Consider the following 22,845-nt stretch of genomic DNA (forward strand, 5'->3'; position numbering starts at 1 on the left):
GGAGAAGATACGTTGAATTACGAAGAGGCTTTTTATAAGAAATATGTTCTATTAATATAAAACTTGGCCTCATCTTATCCAGTTTTATGGACAGACTCTGAGATATATACTATCTAAAGGAATCAAAGAATCCTATATCCAATGTACCACAAATAGTGTGTGCATGTGTGTGTGTGTGTGCACTCAGTCATGTCTGACTATTTGCAACCCCATAGACTGTGGCCCACAGGCTCTTGTGTCCACAGAATTTCCCAGTCAAGAATACTGGAGCCTAATCAGTAAGAATACCATTTCCTACTCCAGAGGATCTTCCCCACCCAGGAAGTGAAACTGTGTCTCTTGCATCCCCAGCACTGGCAGGCAATTCTTTATCACTAATGCCACCTTGGAAGCCCTACCATAAATAGACAAAGTAGTTATTCTCCAAACTGTTTTTCTGGAAAAGAATTTTTACATTAAAGCAAAACTGTATGTCTTTCTTGTAAGTTTTTCTGTGCCAGCAAGCAGATATCAACTACATATCACAGAACCTCCTCAGTGAGGATATATTTCACTGAGCGAAAAGTAAAAATTATAAACATTGTAAAAGTTACTTTAATCTGCTAGTCTCTTAATTTATAAGTAAAGACTCAGGTTTTCTTCTTAAGTAACATTCAACACAATTTAAAACCACCAAAGTCAGATTTGCTTATCTTGGAAAATGAATACAACCTGAGACTCACCTCTCTGCAAATAAAAACTATTTCAAAATATAACATACTTGACCAGACATTTGAATATTTTAAAAACACGGTGCCTTTTGACTCCTACTTACATACTACGTAACCAACACTTTTAATAAACAAAAAGTTTGATGAAAGCCTGAATTCACTAAATGATAAATGATAAACTCCAGTCTCTACCCTGTCAAATGCTAAACTCTGCAAACTTTCAGCGTTAAGTATCTCTGTGTCAGTTGTTTATTTTTCCTTTCCCAGTGATTGGAGGTTTAAAAATATTATATTACTTGTAGTTAGTAAATAAGAGAATTCCACTGCCAAATATTTGTACAAGATAATGGAACGGCCGACATTCTGTTAAGAATCCACCCGGATGAAACTACTAACAGTCCAAGAGCACTTGTGCTTAGAACACATCCCTACACAAAGTCTTTGTTTTAGCCAAGTCTCGAAACGATGTCATAGCAAACATAGGCTTGGTACTTTCTGAAGGCCAATTATTCACCACGCTTCATGTGTCTTTACAAAAATTTCCAAGAAAAGGCAACATTAAATTTCTGTTCTTTAAAGAATCATAAATGAGTTCAGTTCAATCTAGTTAAGAAAAAGCTAGAACCATACATCAGGTCTTGTCATTCTTGAGCCCATGCAGAAAAGCGAGCTAAAGTAAGAAAGTGATTGGTAAGCTGTGGTCCTTTGTTCATGTTTACATTTGAGTAAAAATATAGAAAACTTTTGTAATAATGTATCTTAATTTACCCTCCTTTCCATCTTACTGACACTGGTAATTGTTGAGCTAGTTTCTCTATCAGAGATGCTAGTGAAGTTCAGATTAGTAGGTGTTTGCTTCACATGCAGTTCCAACTATGAGACAGAGAAATGTGTTATGCCAGGATCAGAGGGACTCGGCCAAGGGCTATGGGTTTTCAGGGTCAGTGATGTATATCGTGACAGGTAAACCATTAAGGGTGAGACAATAAAGCAACTAACTGGTCATGCTAGACGGGTCACCACATATATAGTTTCTGTTGCTTTGTAAGCCAGGTCAGCTAACGTCTACAAGCTCGGCCCCATTGCAAAAGATTTACAGAGTGTTACTGGTCTTAGAAGAGGCTGTCTCTATGTATTACTGGGCTATTCCTCAAAATGTGAGACAGGGGTGTCCACCACCAGAACCTGGGTAGGCAAGTACAGAGGGAGTATCCTAAGTAACACAGTCAAAGGACACTAGGCTCGATCCGATCCAAATCGTGCCTCTCAGTCAGACCCAAATGTGGCCAGATTCCTTGCAAACACCAGAGGGGCAGCAGTCATTACCAAAGGCATCTTTAGGACAACATCAGTTACAGCAGGCTAGGAAATTGGAAATTTTAAGAGACTTATTAGATAAAAAGAGAATTATATTTTACTATCTATAATAACTTTTGAATTGATCTATATTTGCGAAATTATATTCTAAATCACATTCTTTTGTTTTACCTTTATTTTCAGACAAGATATACATTTTAACTTATCTTTGTACATTTTTTTTTACAAATCTACTCGAGTAAAAATACTTTCTTTCTGAACCAAAAATATGTATTTTCTTTTTTAAAATAATAAAATGTAAGAACACAAGCCTGTCCACAGTCATGCTTAAAGTTCAGGGAAAGAAAGTCATATGTGAATAATGATATAATTACAAAATTGTCACCAAAGTGCCCAAACATCAGTAATAGAATCTAATCGGTGGAAGACACACTTTAATCGCACAAATTACAGATGAATTTTTCTAAATGCATGTTTGTTACAACTAATATTTTAGTTATAAGAATGTGGAAAAGTTGAGATCCTTGAAGACCTGCTTTTATAGACAGATTAATAACAATTTGAAAGGTCCATATCTATTATCATTAGATAAATGCTTCTAACGTACTTAAAAATTTTGTTCTCAAACAAGTTAAGCAGTTCTATAACAATCCTTTGCTACTAGTCAACTGTTTATGGAACGTTTTTTCCCCTGAGCCTGGGAAACTGTGGCAGCATTCCAAAGAACTACTGTTCTGACCATTCCACAAGAGCCCTTGTCTGGCTGGTCTCCCTGAGGGCACCCTGCCCCACACCCAGTTTCCTGGTGCCTACTTTAGCTTGATATGACTATAATTCTGCTATTAAACCTGAACTCAAAACATCCAGAGTAATAAAATTTTTATGTCTGATGTACATCTGTGAAAAATTTCTAAAACCTTAGCTAGACTGCCCCACCTGAAAACCTTTATTCCTTCATTAGTAAAGGCACATTGGTAGAAGAAAAGTACATCTTCCATTCTCTCTTCTATCATTAAAAAAGTTTCTCTAAATGTGAAGTCTGCTTAGGCCAGAGCGGCAGGATTGGGTAGCGATCCTCTGCCGGGTAAATGAGATAAGAGCCCAGAAGAAAGTAAGAAGGGATAGTGCTTCAGGGTTATGTGGCAAAAGATAGAGCAGATCACATCACTCTTCAGCTCCCAAAACTTCACACTGCAGAGTATATGCACAGGATATTCAAGACATCTCCAAAACCTGGCTTAAGTCACACAGCCAAGTCTTAGCCCTGCATGCCTGGCACACATCTCCCCAATGACCTACACATGCCCTTCGCCAAGCACTCCATGGGCTTCTGAATCTTATCACAATTACTGTCCCCAGTAGCCTTTCAGTTCCTCAAAGTCCCTTGCTTCCCCAGCAAAGGTCTTTCCATCAACCTTCGCCCACCTCTGCCCATGATTCACTGGAATTCTGTGTCCCCCCTCAGATCTCAGCTCAAACTCTTCCTCTTGTCACGTTATTAAATACTTCCAGTAGAAGAGAATATCTATCCTTCCTTATAGATGTTTTTTTTAAGTACTTTAACAACACAAAAAAGAGCTTTACGAATTAAAGTATTTTAATTACAAAAGGAAGACTCCTCAGGGTCTCCTTAAAAGTATCAGTCCCTGTCTTCAACTCAGCTGTGTAACCTCTTCACAGAAACTTGAAAATTTATATTTTAAATGCTTGTTTCCTAGAAGAGTCACTGAACAGATTCATATTTTCACTTAATTAGAAACAATTCTGACATTGGATATATAATCTAATAAAATTCCAATATTCTAAAAGATGTTTCTAAAATGTCTTCACAGCTGTGACCATATTGAGGAAATGCATAGCTTCCAAATTATAAAGTTTTACAGGGAAGCCTGGCATGCTGCAGTCCATGGGCTTGCAAAGAGGCGGACACGACTTAGCGACAGAACAACAGCATGAAAAACTGAAATAATATGGTAATCTAAAGAAAATTCAGGGATAATCGCTTATTTCTGAGTAATTCAAATATATTGCTTAAGAGGAATACTAAGTGATACAACTGCAGTGCTAATATACTTAAACTAAAATTAGCGCTTCTGTCATGTGCGCTGAGAAGATTCATCTTAATTTGAGCACATCATCGGAGCCTGTTATCACCCTGTATCCGAATAAAGGAGGAAATGGGCCCCTCCCTGGTGATTCCCAGTGGGTAAGACTCCAAGCTACCACTGCAGGGGGCACGAGTTCCACACATGGTCAGGGGACTTCCCTGGTAGCTCAGCGGTAAAGTATTCGCCTGCCAATGCAGGAGACGCAGGTTCGATCCCTGGGTTGGGAAGATTCCCTAAAGAAGGAAATGGCAACCCACTCCAGTATTTTTGCCTTGGAAATCCCATGGACAGAAGAGCCTGACGGGCTACAATCCATGGGGTCACAAAAGAGTCAGATGAAACTAAGTGACGTTAAACCACCATCACCTACTGGAAGCTAAGCCCCAGCATGCCACGCAGCATGGCCAAAAAGAAAAAAAAAAAGAAAGAAAAGAAAAGAAAAATTCACATTCTTCAGATATTGCATACAAGTAAATAATAAACTCCATTTTTCCAGAAAGTCTTTCTAAAATTTATTTTCCTCATTATAGTTTAAACAATTAATTCTTAATTCTCTCATATTTTGTGTCATTTGCTTCACTATTGATTTAACTCTATTTCCTAAGTCTTCTAGACACTGATATGATTTCAAATGAATAGTTACTGCTTCACCTAGGCCAAAGGAAGTCAATAGCAAACACGAAAGCAAAAACTCCACACAGTTGCTGAATTAGCCTCAAGGTAGCATTTGCTGAAATCACCCTTTCAAGAGTCTGTGTGGCCAGAGAAATATCTGTCACTGAACTCCACACAGACTGGGGACATTCACCAAATCAATGGGGATAGATTTATATGGCTTACATTTAGCCAAAGCTATCGCAAATGTATATATGAAGAAACAATATATAACAAAGCTTAAAATGCTTACTATGACAGAGCATACCTAAATTATACCAAAGTCAGAAATACAAAACCTTAAGCCATTCCTACTTCAAACCCTAAAGTAAGCAAAAAGTCCAAAGAACACTCCAGATCCTGTCACAAAGACCCACCACTAAGGGCAGGAATATCACAACACCTTTCAAATACATTTGCTTATGTGCTTTCCTGGGGTGTAATTAGAGGCAATCCGGCCAGCAAAGAAACCAAGATGTGCAAACTCAGCCTCTGGATGCAGAAATGTCTACATCATCTTTGGTTTCCTCTGACTGAAATTTTTGTGAGTTTAACAACTAAATTTTAAAACTACAACTTTAAAAGAATTCTAGTTAACGTGTCAAATTAAAATGCCTATATTGAATGGGGTATGTTTCTATTAGATGAGAAACACATAAATACTGAATAATATCCTGTTTCCTGATGTCAAGGAATACAAACATTACTATCATGTGCAAAAATACTATCTCAGCAAGGTATGCTGAATTCAGCTGTCTTCCATCCAGTCCCCAAAGTCTTGGTCCAGACCCCACCATGCTTCCAAGGACTAGGGCTATGTGCTCAGTCGATCAGTCATGTCCAACTCTTTTGTGATCCCATGGACTGCAGCCTGCCAGGCTCCTCTGTCCATGGGATTTCCCAGGCAAGAACATTGGAGTGGGTTGCCATTTCCTTCTCCAGGGGATCTTCCTGACCCAGGGATGGAATCCGGGTCTCCTACTTGTGTAAAACCGCTAACCAGCCTTCCCAAAGCCTCCACTCCTAAATGTTATCATTTCATCATTGACCATAGTCCAAGGGAAAACATCAGACTCTCCTACAAAGATCTTCATGGTCTGCGGACTACTTCAATCGCTTTTCACTGACACCACAGCCACAAGAATTTCTAAGTTTTGCCTAAATTTGTCATGTTCTTTTATGGTTCTTTTTTTTTTTTTTTTAAATAAGAAATGCTTGTTTAATGTGGTTTGTTTTCTTCTTTTTTAAATTAATTTATTTATTTAATTGGAGGCTAATTACTTTACAATATTGTAGTGGTTTTTGCCATACACTGGCATGAATCAGCTGACCCTGAGGGATGGGATGGGGAGCGATGTGGGAGGAGGTTTAGGATGGGGAACACATGTACACGGTTCTGTACCTTTGCACACATTCTGCATGTAACTTCTCTCCTCCACCAGAAAACTCTTATACACTTTCAACATCCAGCTCAAACAAAGACTCCCCTGCAAAATCTACTGGAGACCTCCAGCTGCTGCTTATCCAGGGTTCCCACACTAATTTATTTATAACTTTAATGCTCTAGTTTGCTTTTTTATTTTCTTTGCAGTCTCCCATTTCATCTCTGTATCTCATGTTTATCACAGACTGGGTACTCAACATATATTTACAGAGGGGAAAAGGAAAGAGAGGGGCAGAAAAAAGGCGAGAAAGGAAAAGAGAGGCGGTCTGATTCTTGGACAGGATAAGGGAGAACTAAGGTTGGGTTTTTAGAATTCCTTTTGTAATAAGGACATCAAAAGACTATATACCTTTAAAAGTTGAATGACTACTGAATACACTGGAATTATAGATGAAGCATATTTAAGTCTTACAGAAATTTTGCCAGCAATTAATTAAATGTATTCTAGTCATTGAGTGGTGGAGTGAAACATGTACAGACTTTCAATGCAATTTGTATCTAAATGCTGATGAAAGCAACTAGCAGCTGTGTATCTGTGGGCATCTTACTTTCCCCTCAGTTATAAAATACATGTAACCATATAAAGTTGCTATAAGTATTTTCTGAGAAAACAGGGTGAAACTCTGGACAGATGCTGAACATGTAATCAATGATATGATGGACCTTGACTTAGAAATAAAGGTGCTAGGCTATCAACCAAAACTATTAGCAGATAATAAAGATATTTAATTTAATAGCTTAATTTTAACTTAATAGGTTATCAGTAGCTATATCACTATTAACTGTGTAACTACTTGAAAGAAGAACTTTGAGTCTGTAGGAAATTAACTCCAATTTAAAGATATTCCAGTTTTGCATTATGATTTTAAACAACAGAACACTGAGGATGGTTTATTTCTCCATGGCCATTAAAAATGTACTTGATTTCCATCAAGAGAATCATTTCAAATCTGGTTCAACCACTGGATATTTTAAGAAAGTTTAAAAGTGCTTCCACATAATCACTAGCTATGTGAAAATTCTCTGGAATAATAAGCGTGAAAAAAATAAATAAAACCTTTCCATTTATATATAAGGTACTGATTTTACACATGTAAGATGCACGCAACTTAATTTCTGACAAGGGCCTGACAAGTTGTGATTTGCTGGCAGTTGAGTATATATTAACATCGCACTCTGACAAATGACGATCTCCTGATGGTGACATTCAGCTGCTGTCGATATTGTAAACACGTCTGTTCAACCTGTTTACATTTCCCCTGAGCTGGCACCGTTTTCCTAATGCCTATGTTAATAGCAAGGTAGAACTGCAATAACAAATGAATTTCATTTAGTCTACAGCTAAAAGCCTTGGGAAGTACCCATCTAAAGCTTTAAACCAATTTCCATTTAGCTTCGATTTCTTTTTTAAAGAGAAAGGAAGTTCTGCTACTGAAATTACTTTGAAAGTCATGGCACATTCAAGTTTATCTTCTTAGTCATTTTGGCTTGTCTTCCCAATATAATTAGGATTTAATTACTCATAATCTCTTCCTACAAATACATCGAAGTTTCTGTTCTGTGACAGTTTCACATTTATAAGAACAAATCTGGTTACAGTAGGGTTGCTAACTTCAGGAAATAAAAATACAAGGTGCTCATTTAAATTTGAGTTTCAGATAAGAAAATAATGTTTTAGTAGATGTATATCTTAAGTGTTGCATGGGAAATACTTACATGAAAATATTATTTGTTGTCTAGTTGAAATCCAAATTTAATTAATGCTCAGGAAACTTAAATTAGGGTGTTTTAACAATTTGCATCTATAATTCAATAGAAGTGTCAAATTCTTGATTATGATTCTCCATAAATGTTTTCCTACAGATGACCTCTTAGCCTGCAGTTGCTTCTTTGGGGATTGGGGGTAGGAATCGGGTAGGAGAGAAGGAGAGTTGTAAAGCTAGGTTTTGAGCCTCCCTCACTTTTTCTCGACCAGTCAGATGAATAATGGCATTTTGACTTTGACTTATGCTTAAGCAGCACCATCACCCAGTTGTCAGCTCTTTTTTTAGTAATCATTCAAGAGATATGGCAGCTCTCAGAGATACGAGTTGTCTTTAAAAAAAGAAAAATGTTTCCTCCTCTAAGCTGGTTTATAGGTCTTAAAAGTGAAGCATGATTTTGAATACAAGGAAGTGCACAAGGTGGATTGAATGCATTGGGCTTTCTTAAAATTTACAACTACAATTAAGAAACCTTCCAAATTTTTCTTTTAATTAGTATAAAAAGCTAAAGGACACAAAGGAAGAAACCATGAGAGCTGCCTTGCAAATATTTGCCAAAGACCTAATAACCCATCATAACCTGCATGAGGGCTGCCCCACTTTAACAAGCCACTGTTGTCTGAACCTAACAGCCAAATTCCTGCCTGAAAATCTCACCCATCATTGTCTTCCAGACACCATCCTTCATCTGATGTGCTGACCACTTCTACTCACACCGTTCTAATTTTCTGGTTACTATTTGAGTTCATAAAAAAATTATTAAAGCAATATGCAAGATGAATGGTTCATATTATCAAGCTGTTTGTAGTCTGATAATTTGGGCTGGTTATGAAAAAGGGAATTTATAATAAAAGAAAAGCATTGAACTTCAAAAGTTGAAACATGTCTGTTGGAGACACTGGTAAAAACCCATAGAGAATGGACTTGGCAGTCAGATACATGGAGGTCTGAATCAAAGCTTTACCGGCTACTGCTGAGTGACCTTGGACATATTAATAAACCTCTCTGAACTTCATTTGTAATTATCTATCTTAGATGATTGTTGAGTTTACAATGAAAGATTATAGAAAAAAATTTTATGCAATGTAAGATACATAATCCATATTAAACTAAGATACTGAAGCATTTAGGAAAAGGCAGCAATTAAAGAGTAAAATCCCTGGAGAAGGAAATGGCAACCCACTCCAGTATTTCTGCCTGGAGAATCCCATGGACAGAGAAGCCTGGCAGGCTACAGTTCAAGGGTTCAAAAAGAATCTGACACAACTGAGGGACTAACACACACACACAGAGTGAAACAGTGTAGTGAAGGTGTTACAAACATGTTGTTAGAACTAGACCATGATGGTCTGAATACCATATACTCCATTTATTGGCTATGCAAACTAGGCAAATTATTAAACCAAGCAGTGCCTCATTCCGTCACCTACAATATGGAAATAATAATAGTATCTATCTCAGGCTCAGACGGTAAAGAATCCATCTGCAGTGCAGGAGACCTGGGTTCGATCCCTGGGTTGGGAAGACCCGCTGGAGGAGGTCATGGCAACCCACTCCAGCGTTCTTACCTGAAGAATCCCCATGGACACAGGGGCCTGGTGGGCTACAGTCCATGGGGTCGAAAAGAGTCAGACATGACTGAGTGACTAAGCACACTACATCTCATTAGACTCGTGGAGAGGACAAAACTGTTTAATTAATATAAAACTCTTTATAGGCTTACAGCCTGTAAGCCTTACATTTTGTCAGTACCTGAGAAAGGTTAACTACTTTTGATTATCATCATCACCTTCATCATTATTACAATTTCAGGAGGCACTATTTCAGACAAACTGTAACAGGCTGTTAGTACTGAAACAGAAGTATTAGAAGAAATCCCTAGCTAAGAGAAGAACAAGAATAAAGGCAGGAAAGAACACAGCCAGAAAAGCTCGTTCACGGGTCAGAAAATCCAGTTTGACCAGAAAATAATGAAGTAAGAAAGCTAGAAGTGACAGATGAAGGTTTGATTGCAGAAGAGCTTGATGCAAGATTAAGGTGTCTCTAAACACGTCATTACCCCACCAAGAGTCTTTCAAGGTTTTGGAAAACAGGAGTAATGTGATCACTGTAGCATTATATTAACCTGGCAGCACTGGCTTGGGGTATGTTAGAGACAACAGAGGCAGGAAGTGTAGTTAGGGGGCTATGCAATGTTTCAGTACGAAGTCAGAAGAACCTGATCCTGGGCATTCCAAATGAGAACAGAAAAGAAGGCACAGGACCTGAAGCTTGTAGAACTAGAACCTTATGGGACTTGGCAACTGTTTAGAGAAAGAGGCTGTGGAAAGAAAGCCAAAGGGGGGAAAAAAACTGAGAAGCAGATTAGTTATGAGTGACAGGTAACTGGGACCTAAGACTGCAGATCATTCTCCAAGCAAAGGTTAGGTTGTGCTGGGTCTAGACAGGAAACTTGCTAGGAGGAGAGAGGCAGCCTGGTGTGAATGGGGGAAAAACTGCCACAGACAGTCAAGGGGAAGAAATGACCAACAGCGGACGGCAGCTATGGACATGGGGAACAGCGATGCACCAAAGGCTGCTTTATGGAAAAGAGTACATCCACTTTTGAACTGTGGTGCTAGAGAAGAGTCCTGTGGGCAGCAAGGAGATCAAACCTGTCAATTCTAAAGGAAATCAACCCTAAATATTCATTGGAAGAACTGATGCTGAAGCTGAAGCTCCAATACTTTGGCCACCTGTGAGAAGGGCCGACTCATTGGAAAAGATCCTGATACTGGGAAAGACTGAGGACAGGAGGAGATGGGGGCGACAGGTGGTGAGATGGTTGGGTAGCATCATCGACTCAATGGACATGATAGAGTCATGTCAATGGACACTATCTTCTTCTCCAGAAGATAGCGAAGGGCACGGAAGCCTGGCGTGTTGCAGTCCGTGGGGCTGCAAAGAGTCAGACACGACTGAGCGACTGAACAGCCAGGCAAAAGGGGCGGGGATGGGCTACAGCATCACCAAACCATTCCAGTCATCCTCCCGAAGAATGGGCTGACCCCTTGGGATTGACTTTGGAGCTCTTCTCTAGCCTCAGTACTCATAGTAAATCTTACTAGAGGTCTCTTCAGGCAGTAGTGAAACTGTCTATCCACTGTGTATAACCTGGTCTGAAGGCAAAGGTTAGTAGTGCCTATATTGTCCAAAGTGTTTGAAGAATGAATAAATCAACAAATTACTAGCCCTTAGAACCTCAGCCCTCCATGCCACCTTTGAATCATAAGGTTCTTTCAGCATTACAAACTAGCTCCTATGCACAAGTCTCTATGATCCATCCTGCCCCAAGGAGAGCCCAAATTACCTTATTTGACAAATTGTTTTACTTGCATTCAAATAACCTAAAGGAATGCATAAATGATTTTCAAAATATGTTCCTAAAAGTCTTTGAGATTCTATGAAATATGTTATCCTACCCCTCCCCATCCCACAGTCCAGGAATCATCCAGAATCATACAAGTTGGAAGAAGGAAGAATCATATTAATAGCAGCCAGACCTAAATTGACTGTATACATGGGACATCATTGTAAGATTGTGGTTTTAGAGAAGGATTCTAAAATTTTAAGTTTCAATACCTTATCCATCCTTTAAACTATGTTTTTTATAATGTAAATCCTTTAGTTTATGTTTAAATTATTATCCAAATTTCTTAAATTGCAACATAAGATTCCAAACCCTTCCACCTCCTTTCCCCTGAAAGAAGAACAGTGACATATTACAAATAAAATATAATCAAGATCATTATATACCAAAGTGGACAGAAGTGAGGAAATGGGCATGTCCCCCTTCTCTGAGGGTGGTTTATTTTCTGCAGCATTTTCTGTTTTCCAGTCACGCGACCTGAAGAGTCATCATCTATTAAGCCAAGTAATACATTAACACAGGTTGTTCCTGTGAAATGCAAAGCTTTAGTTTAGCTTCACGCTAAGATTCTGTTTTAATGGGCTTGGGATGGAAGCCAGGCGAGCCTTGGTGTGCAGAAGCTGGCTCCGGAATGAGAATTTGTGCTCATCTCTCCCCAGCTCTGCATTCAGCGACGCTGTGTTGGTAACCTGAAATTGACCATGCTGGGAGTATTTACAGCACAGAAATATTCAAACGCTACAAATCAGGGCTTTTTTCTGCTCAGGTATCCAGGATATCAGCACACCATTAAAAAAAATTTTTTTTAAGTTCCCTATAATAAATGAGTGCACAGATACCATTGAGAACTACAGCAAAGAAAGGGATATACTCAATAAATTGCTTTTTTAGGAGCCTGAAATGTCCGCAATTACATGTTAGTAGTCTCAACTACCTGGTGTCACTAACATATTTTATACATTCAATGAGCTTCAAAAATCTATTTGTAAACTGTATTTTCAATTGGCTCAAATGTTTAATATTAAAGGAGGGTTTGCTCATTTCTAAGCTAAAAATCTAATCAATAGATTTTGGAATTACAGAAATGAAGTACTAAAGGGAATTTAAGAAGTAGTTTAGTCCAATTCTTCCCAAATTAAAAAAAAAACAAAACTGGTATTATGGAAACTGAGGCTCACTTCTTTTCATTAACCTATGTAAAGGTGCTTGGTGCTTAGTCACTCGTGTCCGACTCTTTGTGACCCCATGGACTGGGGTCAATGGAGCCAGCAGGCCCCAGTCCATGGGGTCTCGCCAGGCAAGAAAACTGGAGTGGGTTGCCATATATAAAGGTAGCACTAGGATTATGATACCTTTCTTTCTGTTACCTCACCACCTGAATTCCATATGGGTTTAAGTGGTGGGTTTGTTTCTGTTACCTCACCACCTAAATTCCATATGGGTTTAAGTGGTGGGTTTGTTTACAACAAGAAAGGAGAGAAAGAAACAGAATTCCATGATGACATCTCAGTTCAAGTCCCAAGAGGTTTATTGGAGTGGTAATAAGGTCCCTGACACTAGAAAAAACTCACTTTCAAATGAAAATGTCAACACGTGGCCTGAGTGAAATAATTAAACATATTTCTACACCTCACCTTCTGAGTACAGCAAACACTTGTACTGACATCATTTCTCATGGAAAGAACACTTCCCTTCTCACAGGATGTTGAACAATGACCACAGATTAGGGAACTGTTATCACAGTTCCCTAGGCATATAATCCCCTGCACTGATGAACCAATAATACAACAGTGGTTGGTCTCTTTAACCACAACAAAGATGAGATGTAAACACCATACCCAGGCAAGAAGTAACAGATTTCTTTTCACTGTTCCACAGTATCCTAACATCCCCACGATGATTAGGAAACAGCAAACAGCGATCATGACTGGATGAACCACAGGAAAGTAAGTCAAAATGACAGCCTCCTCTACCCTGAAAGAAGAACAGAAAAGACTGTCAAATAGCAATATATCATCTTGCTTTCTGCATACATAGCAGATATTCTTCTATGATACTTTCATTAAGTCTTTATATTATAAATAGAATAAAAAGGCACCCAAGACATAGCACAAGACACAACTGACGTGCACTCTGCCATCACCAACTTGCTTGTTTGTTTTTTTATCTTGTTTGATTTAGTTTTTTATACAAGTGGTACAAAAAAAAAAAAAAAAAAAAACTTCCTATCTCAGCTCATTTAAAATGTATTATAAGATAGGGATTCCCAGTTTTAAAAGTCTATCTAACATTAGCATTGAAGCCTTAACTTTCATGAGGAAACCACATGAAACTTTTCACTATTTCCCAGCTGAGAAGACTCTCTACTTGTCTCTGATCTGGGACTCTGCAGGCAGTGTGCACTTTTCCAAAGATGTGAAACACTGCTATGGAAAGGGAAATTGGTCTGTATTATAAGGAGGGGAGGGAGACGCCTTCTCTGCTCAAAAACCATGAAAAATGATTAACTAGAGCCTTAACAGAAAGAATAATAACTAAGATAACAAAAAACGACCATGACTGAGTGCTTACTAAGCTCCATCATGTTAAGGACTTTACAGAAATCCTTACAAAATTCAAAGAGGTATATAATTCCCATTCAGAGATGAAGAAAATGAGGCTCAGAGACATTAAGTAGTTTGCCATTTGTGATGTTAGGGGATCAATCCTTGAAATCGGGTAAGAAAATGACATGTGGGGTTTGGTTTTCATTAGCTCAGGAATATGAAGGCAAGAAAAAGTTGGCAATTATTTTCTTAAGGAAAAGTAGTTGTGTTGTCCATTGTAACAAATATGGCATGGTTCAAACATTTCCAGGACAGGTAAGTGGTATTACCATAACTAGAGATGTCCTCTACAAACAGCAGTATACCTTAATGAAAATTCTAGAAAATGCAAGTGTTACCATGGGCAGGAAAAACTTTCCAAATGATCGGGGGTGAGCACTACCATCTAAACAGCTGAGGGCAAAGTTACTTAGAAACTAGTGTCTGAGGAAACCCTGATGAAATAATTCAATCATTAATTATAAAACCTACCTTGTTTCTGCAGTTAAAGTCAGAACATTATTTAGGTAGTCCCTCATCCAAGCAGACACAGCCAACACGCTGATGGACATTAACTGCGGGTAAAAAATTACAAATTGGTGACCAAGCATTTATTCATCATGCTCTGCAGGACTCATAACAAAATATTGAGGATTTTCTTTACATAATTATTATGATTTTTCCTAATGACCATTTACCACCTGTTGAAATTTACTTTTACTATAAATATCTGCCATTCTCTTTTGTAATCACATCATAGCCACTAAATAGAATGTCACTAAATAGGACACAGAGAGCTGAATTATTAGAAAGTCAAGGACAGGAATTGCACAGAACAACTAAATTATCAAAGTACAAGATGAGCCTAAAACACGTCATATGTAAAAGCAAGGAAGCAATAAAATAATACTGATGTCCAAAAAGTCACAAGCACTAACTTCAAAGGACTTCCACTGGCTAAAGTTAAACAATTTGGCCATCAAAATAATACATAATAATAACTGCAATGGTAAAAACATCCAATATACTAAAAATCTATGAATTCACAGAAATATTTAAACAAAACTCACTAACCAGCTTTGGAGGATATTAGATATTCAACTCATCATTCAGAAAACTGATAAGAATCCAATGTTTATTCAGTTTTTCCCAGACGAACTAGAGAAAGAACCAAAGACTTAATGAAAGTTTTTATAGAAGAATATCAGCTAATATGTACAGAAAGCAAGATAGAATATCACTATTTGACAATCTTCTCTGAAATAATGGCTCTCTTGGCAAAGATCCTCAATGACTGCCAAAATTATCAGGTCAGTGACTCTCAGTTCTGTCTGTATATCAGAATCACCCAGGACACTTAAAAAATTCGCTCAGCCCAAGTCCACCCTGAATCAATTCTTGGAAGTGGAGCCTGTACATCAGAACTGTGTAAAGGCTGCACAGACATTCTAATAGGTAGTACAGGCCTGAGAGTTACTGCATTAATTGAAAGGGGACTGATGGGGACTTTAAAATAAATATTTATTGAATTTATTTATTGGTTGCTCCAGGTCTTAGTTGTGGCACACAAGATCTTTAGTTGTGGCTTGTGGGATCTAGTTCCCTGACCACATATGGAACTCCAACCCTCTGTGTTAGTCTTAGCCGCTGGACCACCAGCCTTGATGGGGACTTTTAGAATGGAGACATAAAATACCAGATGCTTTGATCAATCTTAACATCACAAACAGAGAAAACCGAGATAGTATCTCCCAATGTGATGCCATCAGAAGTACTCAAAGATACTTTTGAGGTATTTTTACCAAAAAGTCAAACGTGAATCTAATCAAGCCTCAAGCTCTAACTATCAGTTTACAGGAAACACAGGGAACAGATTTAAACTTGTTAATCGCCACCAGGGGCATGCAATCGACAAAATCAAAAATGTAAGAAATTTTACATAACAAATGATCTAGTTTCTTTAATTGAAAAAGTTGGGTCCTTTGAAGAGATGTGGACAGACCTTGAGTCTGTCATACAGAGTGAAATAAGTCAGAAAGAGAAAAATAAATATCATATATGAATACATGTATATAAAAAACAGTACAGTTGAACCTAGTTCCAGGGCAGGAATAGAGACATAGAAGTAGAGAATGGACACGTGGACATAAGGGAAGGGGAGGGCAGGATGAATTGGGAGATCAGGTTTGACATAAGTACACCACCATGTGTAAAGCAGATAGCTAATGGGAAGTTGCTATATAGCATCCGGAGCTCAGCTCGGGTCTCTGTGATGACCTAGAGGGCTGGGATGCTGGGGTGTGGAACGGAGGCTCAGGAGGGAGGGGATACATATATACTTACAGCTGATTCACTTTCTTGTACAGCAGAAACTAATACAATATTGTAAAGCAATTATACTCCAAAAAAAAAAAAAAAGCCGGCAAGTGGAATAAAAAGATGGAAGGTGAAACTGTTTTAACTTAAAAGAGGTTGTCCAAGGCTACGTTGACCTGGTTTGGATCCTGATTTAAATGAACCAACCACAAAGAACCATTTATGAGATGATGGGGGATATTTTAACATGACTGGGTATTTGAAAATATTAGGAAATTGTTATTTATTATTGTAGATATGACAATGGTATTACTTTTTTTAAAGAATCTTTACCTTTTAGAGATACACGCTGAATGGTTTAATAAGTAATCATGATGCATGGGAGTTAAGTGGGAAGAGGCGGTTGTGTGGGTAACTGGGGATTAATTATACTGTGCTCTCTACTTCTGTGTGTTTTAAATTGTCCATAATTAAAAAAACAAAATTAAACAGCTACTATCTAGAATATGTTCAAAATGAGTCTTCCTGGGAGGTTTTTCTAAAAGCTGAAGGTTAAGCCTAAGTTCTAAAGGTCTTTCAGAAATTTTTCGCAAATGTGCCTTATCTTAAGTGCAATACAGTGAATTTAAGCTTAATTTGATTTTTAATAGTTTCTGGCATCTTAATGAACATTAACTACCATTAGGTTAGAAGTTTTCTTTAAATGCTGAAATAATGAACATACAAGACAGGAATGAATCTTTACTGACTCAAAGAGTGGCTATAAAACATGGTCCCAGGTAAGCACAACACCTCTGACCTCTTGTACAGTGAAACATGGTCACCTGCCTGGAAAATCAACTAGTAACCTTATGGAGCCTTCATCTAGCTGAAAATACAGTAGATCCCCCCTTATCCAAAGAGGATATCTTCTAAGAAACCCAGTGGATGCCTGAAACCACAGAGTGTCTCAAATCCTGTATGTACTAATGGGTGAGTAGCATCTACAGCACGGCTACAGTGGACAAAGGGATGAGCCGCATCCTAGGCCTGACAGTGGGAGTTTTCATCCTGCTCCTCAGAACCACATAAAACTTGTGAATTGTTGATTTCTAGAATTTTCCAGCTAATATTTTAGGACCACGGTTGACCGTGTCTGACTGAAACGACAGAAAATGAAACCGAGGGAAAGGGGAACTACTTCGTTTACTCAACACCAACCATCTGCCTTGTATTCTCTGTATTAGAGTCCCAGACCCCAAAAATGCCTGAAAGCAGCAAGATCTCAGCCTCTGTGGAGCTTCTAGATAATAACAGTGTAAAAGGTGACATGGAAACCTGTTCAAGGTCTTGCAGATTCTGAATGGTAGAGCTGGATTCAAATCCAGGCCTTCATCTCTGAAGCTTCAGTTAGTCACTAACTACCTTCCAAACTTAGAAAGAAGCATTATGTTCCACAAACAGCAGAGGAGCTTAAGTAGCGTGGAGGGCTTCTTTTTCAAAGGGGGTGGGGAGCAGGGAGTAGCACGAGGATCATCTGTCTGTCTGTCTGTCGTGGTCAGGCTCAGTCTGAGCATCCGAACAACATTCTTTGCTGAATGAAGGTTCAGGGCTCAATGGCCTAACACAGGTTAAGAACTCCTAGACCATAGCTCAGAGGAGAATTAGGCCAGTTATTACCATCCTAAAAAATACTTTCTATGGGTTTCCCAGGTAGCTCAGTGGTAAAGAATCCACGTGCCAATGCAAGAGACACAAGAGACCCAAGTTCAAGCCCTGCATTGGGAAGATCCCCTGGAGTAGGAAATGGCAACCCACTCAAGTATGCTTGTCTGGAGGAGCCTGGCAGGCTACAGTCCAGGCTGTCGAAATGAGTGGGACATGACTGAGTCAGCACACACAGGCACATTTGTGAGCACACACACGTTACCATCCTCATTCCTGTTGGGAGTGAAGAACAGATTGTAAACCTAATAAAAGTTCCCCAGGGGCTCTGTCACAGTGTATTAACCGTGCTTCTAGCTTCTGTAAACTTGATGCTTTAACATCTGTTCTACATGCTCATGCTGGACACATCTTGGTCTGAACAAACCGATAATATGCCTGAGTCACCTTGCCTTGGCCACCTTCTACCTGCCCTTAGGAGGAGTCCTTCTCCAAGGGACATAGTTCTCATTTTTAAATACAAACCAACCAAACCAGAGCCCACACTCCCAACCACTCTTTCATCAAGCTTTTTCATCCCAGGCCACTCTACACCTGCCCAAATCACCGCAAGGTCCATGGCCAGGCAACTAGGGAGAGAGGCTGCTGAAGGTATTCAAATTAGCCAATCCGAAACCTACTTACCCTGCCTTGCCAGTTCTTCCTGAAGAAGCCCCAGTAAAAGTATTTGCCCAGTGCCCTTCTCTCCCTGCCTCGTGATGGACCTCGTGCTTCCCCTCTTGACCCACCATGATGAGAACTATACTCTGTCACTTGGGATCTTCAAGTATAACACACGACGTTTTCAATGACAGTTATCTTCTGATCTGTTGACCTTGAAGTGAAGTGAAGTGAAAGTCTCTCAGTCATTTCTGACTCTTTGCAACCTCATGGACTGTAGCCTGCCAGGCTCCACTGTCCATGAAATTCTCCAGGCCAGAATACTGGAGTGGGTGAAGTGAAGTGAAGTGAAGTGAAGTCGCTTAGTCATGTCTGACTCTTTGTGACCCTGTGAACTATAGCCTACTAGGCTCCTCCATCCATGGGATTTTCCAGGCAAGAGTACTGGAGTGGGTTGCCATTTCCTTCTCCAGTGGATCTTCCCAACCCAGGAATCAAACCAGGGTCTCCAGCATTGTAGGTGGATTCTTTACCAGCTGAGCTACCAGAGGAGCCATTTTCAATGACAGTTATCTTCTGATCTGTTGGCCTTACCAGTCCTCAATAATCACAGAACCTATTACAACACACAGAGCTAGCAGGGGACCGTAGACCATTTGATTAAATCTGAGGCTAAATGGTCTTCCTCTACTTGGCTATATGTGGGTGTTCAAATAACTTATATGTTTAAGGAGATCAGGAAATTCTACCATTGTGCTATTTTATTTATTTACCCTAATTCTTTGGCAGTTATCAATAATCCTCTCTTCTACCATTCTTCAGAATAATAACTGATGTTGATTTTTCCAAGTTTTAATTTCTCACAGGCTGTTGAGCCAATTTTCAATTATCATAGCTCTAAGACAGGTATTGGGGCTTGTGGCTCAGAGAGTAAAGAATCTGCCTGCAATGTGAGAGACCTGGGGTTGATCCCTGGTCAGGAAATTCCCCTGGAGAAGGGAATGGCTACCCACTCTAGTATTCTTGCCTGGAGAATTCCATGGACAGAGGCCACAGTCCATGGGGTCACGAAGAGTAGGACATGACTGAGCAACTAACACTCACTTTCAAGACAGGTAGCAATAAATAATCAGATTCTTCATTTTGTATGATATAGTATCAGTGGTTGTCATTATATAAACAGTATTTCCATTCATAACAAAAAAGTTTTTTCTAAAAACAGCATATTCAAAAACATTTCTAAATGGTAGAATGGTTAAAAGCATGGTTCTGAAGTGATTCTTTCTTTCAAAAAATATATATTGGTCAGCTGCTCTCTGTCAGGGACTGTGCAATGAACTGGAGATATACTGATTGGCAATAACAGGCACCCTCTCAAATCTATGTTGAAATTTTATACTAAGTGAAGAGGTCACATGTTAGCCAACTCATCAGAGACATAAACGTGTAACTGTAAACTGTAATTAAGTACGAGGAAGGAATAATAAGAGTTACTGTAGGAACTCATTTTAGGGTGACTGACCTAGTCCATGGGGTCAAAGGGCCTTCTCCAGACAGCTAAGATCTAAAGGATAATTATCAAGTTCATTAGGGAAAGGGAGGTTGAAAAGAACATTCCACTCAGAAAGAACAGCAAAAGTCCCAGAGTGGAAGGCGGCAGGATATGTTCAAGGAAGGGAAACCAGCGCAGGGCAGGCATGAAAAGCCAGACAGGGGCTAGATCACGGGTCCTAGAGGTCACTGTTTGTAAGTCAAGTGGTCTTGATGACAATGACCACGAGATGCCATTGAATCCAAAAGCCTTGGTTTGAATTTGAGTTCAGTTCTGCTTCTTTCCATCTGTATGACTTTGGGTGTGTCACTTAACCTTTCCTAAGCTTCAGTTTCCTCCCATATAAAACATTATAATAGCAAGTCCACCTTCACAGAGGATTCCAGGGATGAAAAAAGAGCAGGATTCTTTTACATACTACCTATTATTATCTCAAGTCACTTTTGACCTCAGGGCTTTCTCTTAATCTTTCTCAGTTTAGGAGACAGTTCCTAAATCAGTTCAAAAATGGAATCTTCCGCTATGTGAAGGTCTAACAAATGGAGGGAAAAGGCAGCCTTGCAATAGAACCATCTACTGAACTTCCACAGCCATTCTTGGTTCTGACATCTCTAAAACTGAACTCATCTTCATTCTTCTGGAAACCTGTATACCCCTCCCACCATTCTTCCTTTCTCAGTAATTGGTATAATCAACGCTTCAATCACATTCACTGGCACCTTGGCAGGCAGCCTGAACCTCTCCCTCTTCCTCAGTCTACATCTCATTACTTTCAAGTCCTACAGATTATTCCTGCAACACGTCTGGTGAATTCCTCCCCCTTTCCTGCCACTTCCGGCTAGTCCAGGCCCTCAACCTCTTGCCAGGCAATTATAATCATCTTATAATAGGACTCTCCAGTTCACGGATCTCACCTCAAATTCACCCTTCAGTTAGCTTTATAAAACACAAACCAAGTTCTTCTGCTTACAAAGCTCTAATAGCTGTCCCTTATGGCTCCTTGCCATCTCTCACTTCTACTTCCTTCAGCTCTCTCCTAGAGAATAAGTTTAAATTCTGCAGCAGACACACAGGGCCCTCTCCAGTTACTCTTTGACCTCTTTCTTCAACTTCTTTCCTGCCAGCTCCTTCCTACACACATTCTGTCCTCGGATGACCAAAGTCCAGCTTCTGCTTCTCTGACATGTACCGCTGCAGACCTCCTGAACCTATCTTTGGCCCTACAGTTCCCTCTGCCTGAAATGCAATTCTGCCCCAGCCTGTCCATCTCAGGAGCAGAGCAACCGTATCCTTAAAGACCAGCTCAAATATGAAGCTTTTCTCCCAGCTCCCTCCCTACCCAGAGTCAGTGTTCTTGTCTAGACTTCAGAGCACTGATCTATTGTTGCCTTACCCACCCATCTCATCCACTAGAGGTCACAGACCACTGCCTCTAGCTCCCTCTCACAATAGCATACTAGGCCCAGTAGTGAGACCTGCTACATGTTAGATGAATGAATGAGAACATAATTAAAAGATGATGATTTCAACTTATCAGATAAGCTAACTAAATGGAGAAGCTCAGCAAATTCAGAAGATGTTTTAAGTAGAACCGAGCTTTCTATCACTGGAAGTTTTCCAGTAGAGAGACGCTTGCCACATTACATGATCAAAGATTTATATATCAGATCAGAAGCTGGCTTAAGCGTTCTCAAAAGTCCTTTAAACTACAAACACTGTATTCTACTTGGTCCAACAGCTTTTTTTCACTGTAGTTATCCAAGTGTCACAATTGTGCATAGAGTTATCAGGCAAAATAAATAATACCAACACAAGCTTGATCTCATAGCAAACAAGCAATTCTGAAAAGAAGCTGCTTTTTATTATGACATTATTTCCAGCCACATTAAGTCTACGAGAACAGGTCAATTCTCGGAACGATTTTACTCACCAGGGTTGAGAAAATAATAATGGTAACAATGAATACAGTACATACTATAACAAGAAACCAAGCTAAAATGAGATTGAAGTGAAGTGAAGTGAAGTCGCTCAGTCGTTTCCGACTCTCTGAGACCCCGTGGACTGGTAGCCTACCAGGCTCCTCCGTCCATGAGATTCTCCAAGCAAGAATACTGGAGGGGGTTGCCATTTCCTTCTCCAGAGGATCTTCCCGACCCAGGGATCAAACTCGGGTCTCCCGCATTGTAGGCAGACGCTTTAACCTCTGAGCCACCAGGGAAGCCAAAATGATTAGGTCACCTCAATATCTAATCCTGATGCTATTAAATCCAGAAGGACAAATTATGCAAGTAATTTAGGACTCCTTACTAATAATGCTATTGTCCACTAATTTTCCAACTGATAATAATTCTTCAACTGTCATTCATGATGACTAAATTATTAGTGCATTGTAGTTATCACATGTAGCAAGGTTCATAGCTCCTTACATCTTCTCCAATATAGAAAATTATTAACTGTAGTTCAAGGAATATCTAGAAAATAACACAAATATTACTTTTTTAAGTTTTTTTTTATGTGAACCATTTTCACAGTCTTTATTGAATTTGTTTACCATATTGTTTCTGTTTTCTGTTTTGGTTTTTTTGGCCACAATGCATGTGGGAACTTAGCTCCCTGACCAGGGATCCAGCCTGCACCCTGTATACTGAAGGCAAAGTCTTAACCATTGGACCGCCAGGAAAGT

At 39.3% G+C, this 22,845-nt stretch overlaps 1 protein-coding gene across 2 annotated transcripts in view; it reads right to left on the bottom strand.

Moving 5' to 3' along the window:
• Nucleotides 1-22,845, bottom strand: part of TSPAN12 (tetraspanin 12) — a 66,238-nt gene that overhangs the window by 35,158 nt on the left and 8,235 nt on the right. For both annotated transcript variants that reach the window (XM_065938731.1, XM_065938732.1), the window contains 2 exons: nt 14,483-14,565; nt 13,244-13,379 (listed from right to left, as the gene is read on the bottom strand). In XM_065938731.1, the coding sequence (XP_065794803.1) occupies nt 13,244-13,379; nt 14,483-14,565 (219 nt within the window). The remainder of the gene's footprint in view (nt 1-13,243; nt 13,380-14,482; nt 14,566-22,845) is intronic.

The sequence above is a fragment of the Muntiacus reevesi genome, chromosome 6, assembly GCF_963930625.1.
Source record: "Muntiacus reevesi chromosome 6, mMunRee1.1, whole genome shotgun sequence".
Classification (NCBI taxonomy): domain Eukaryota; kingdom Metazoa; phylum Chordata; class Mammalia; order Artiodactyla; family Cervidae; genus Muntiacus; species Muntiacus reevesi.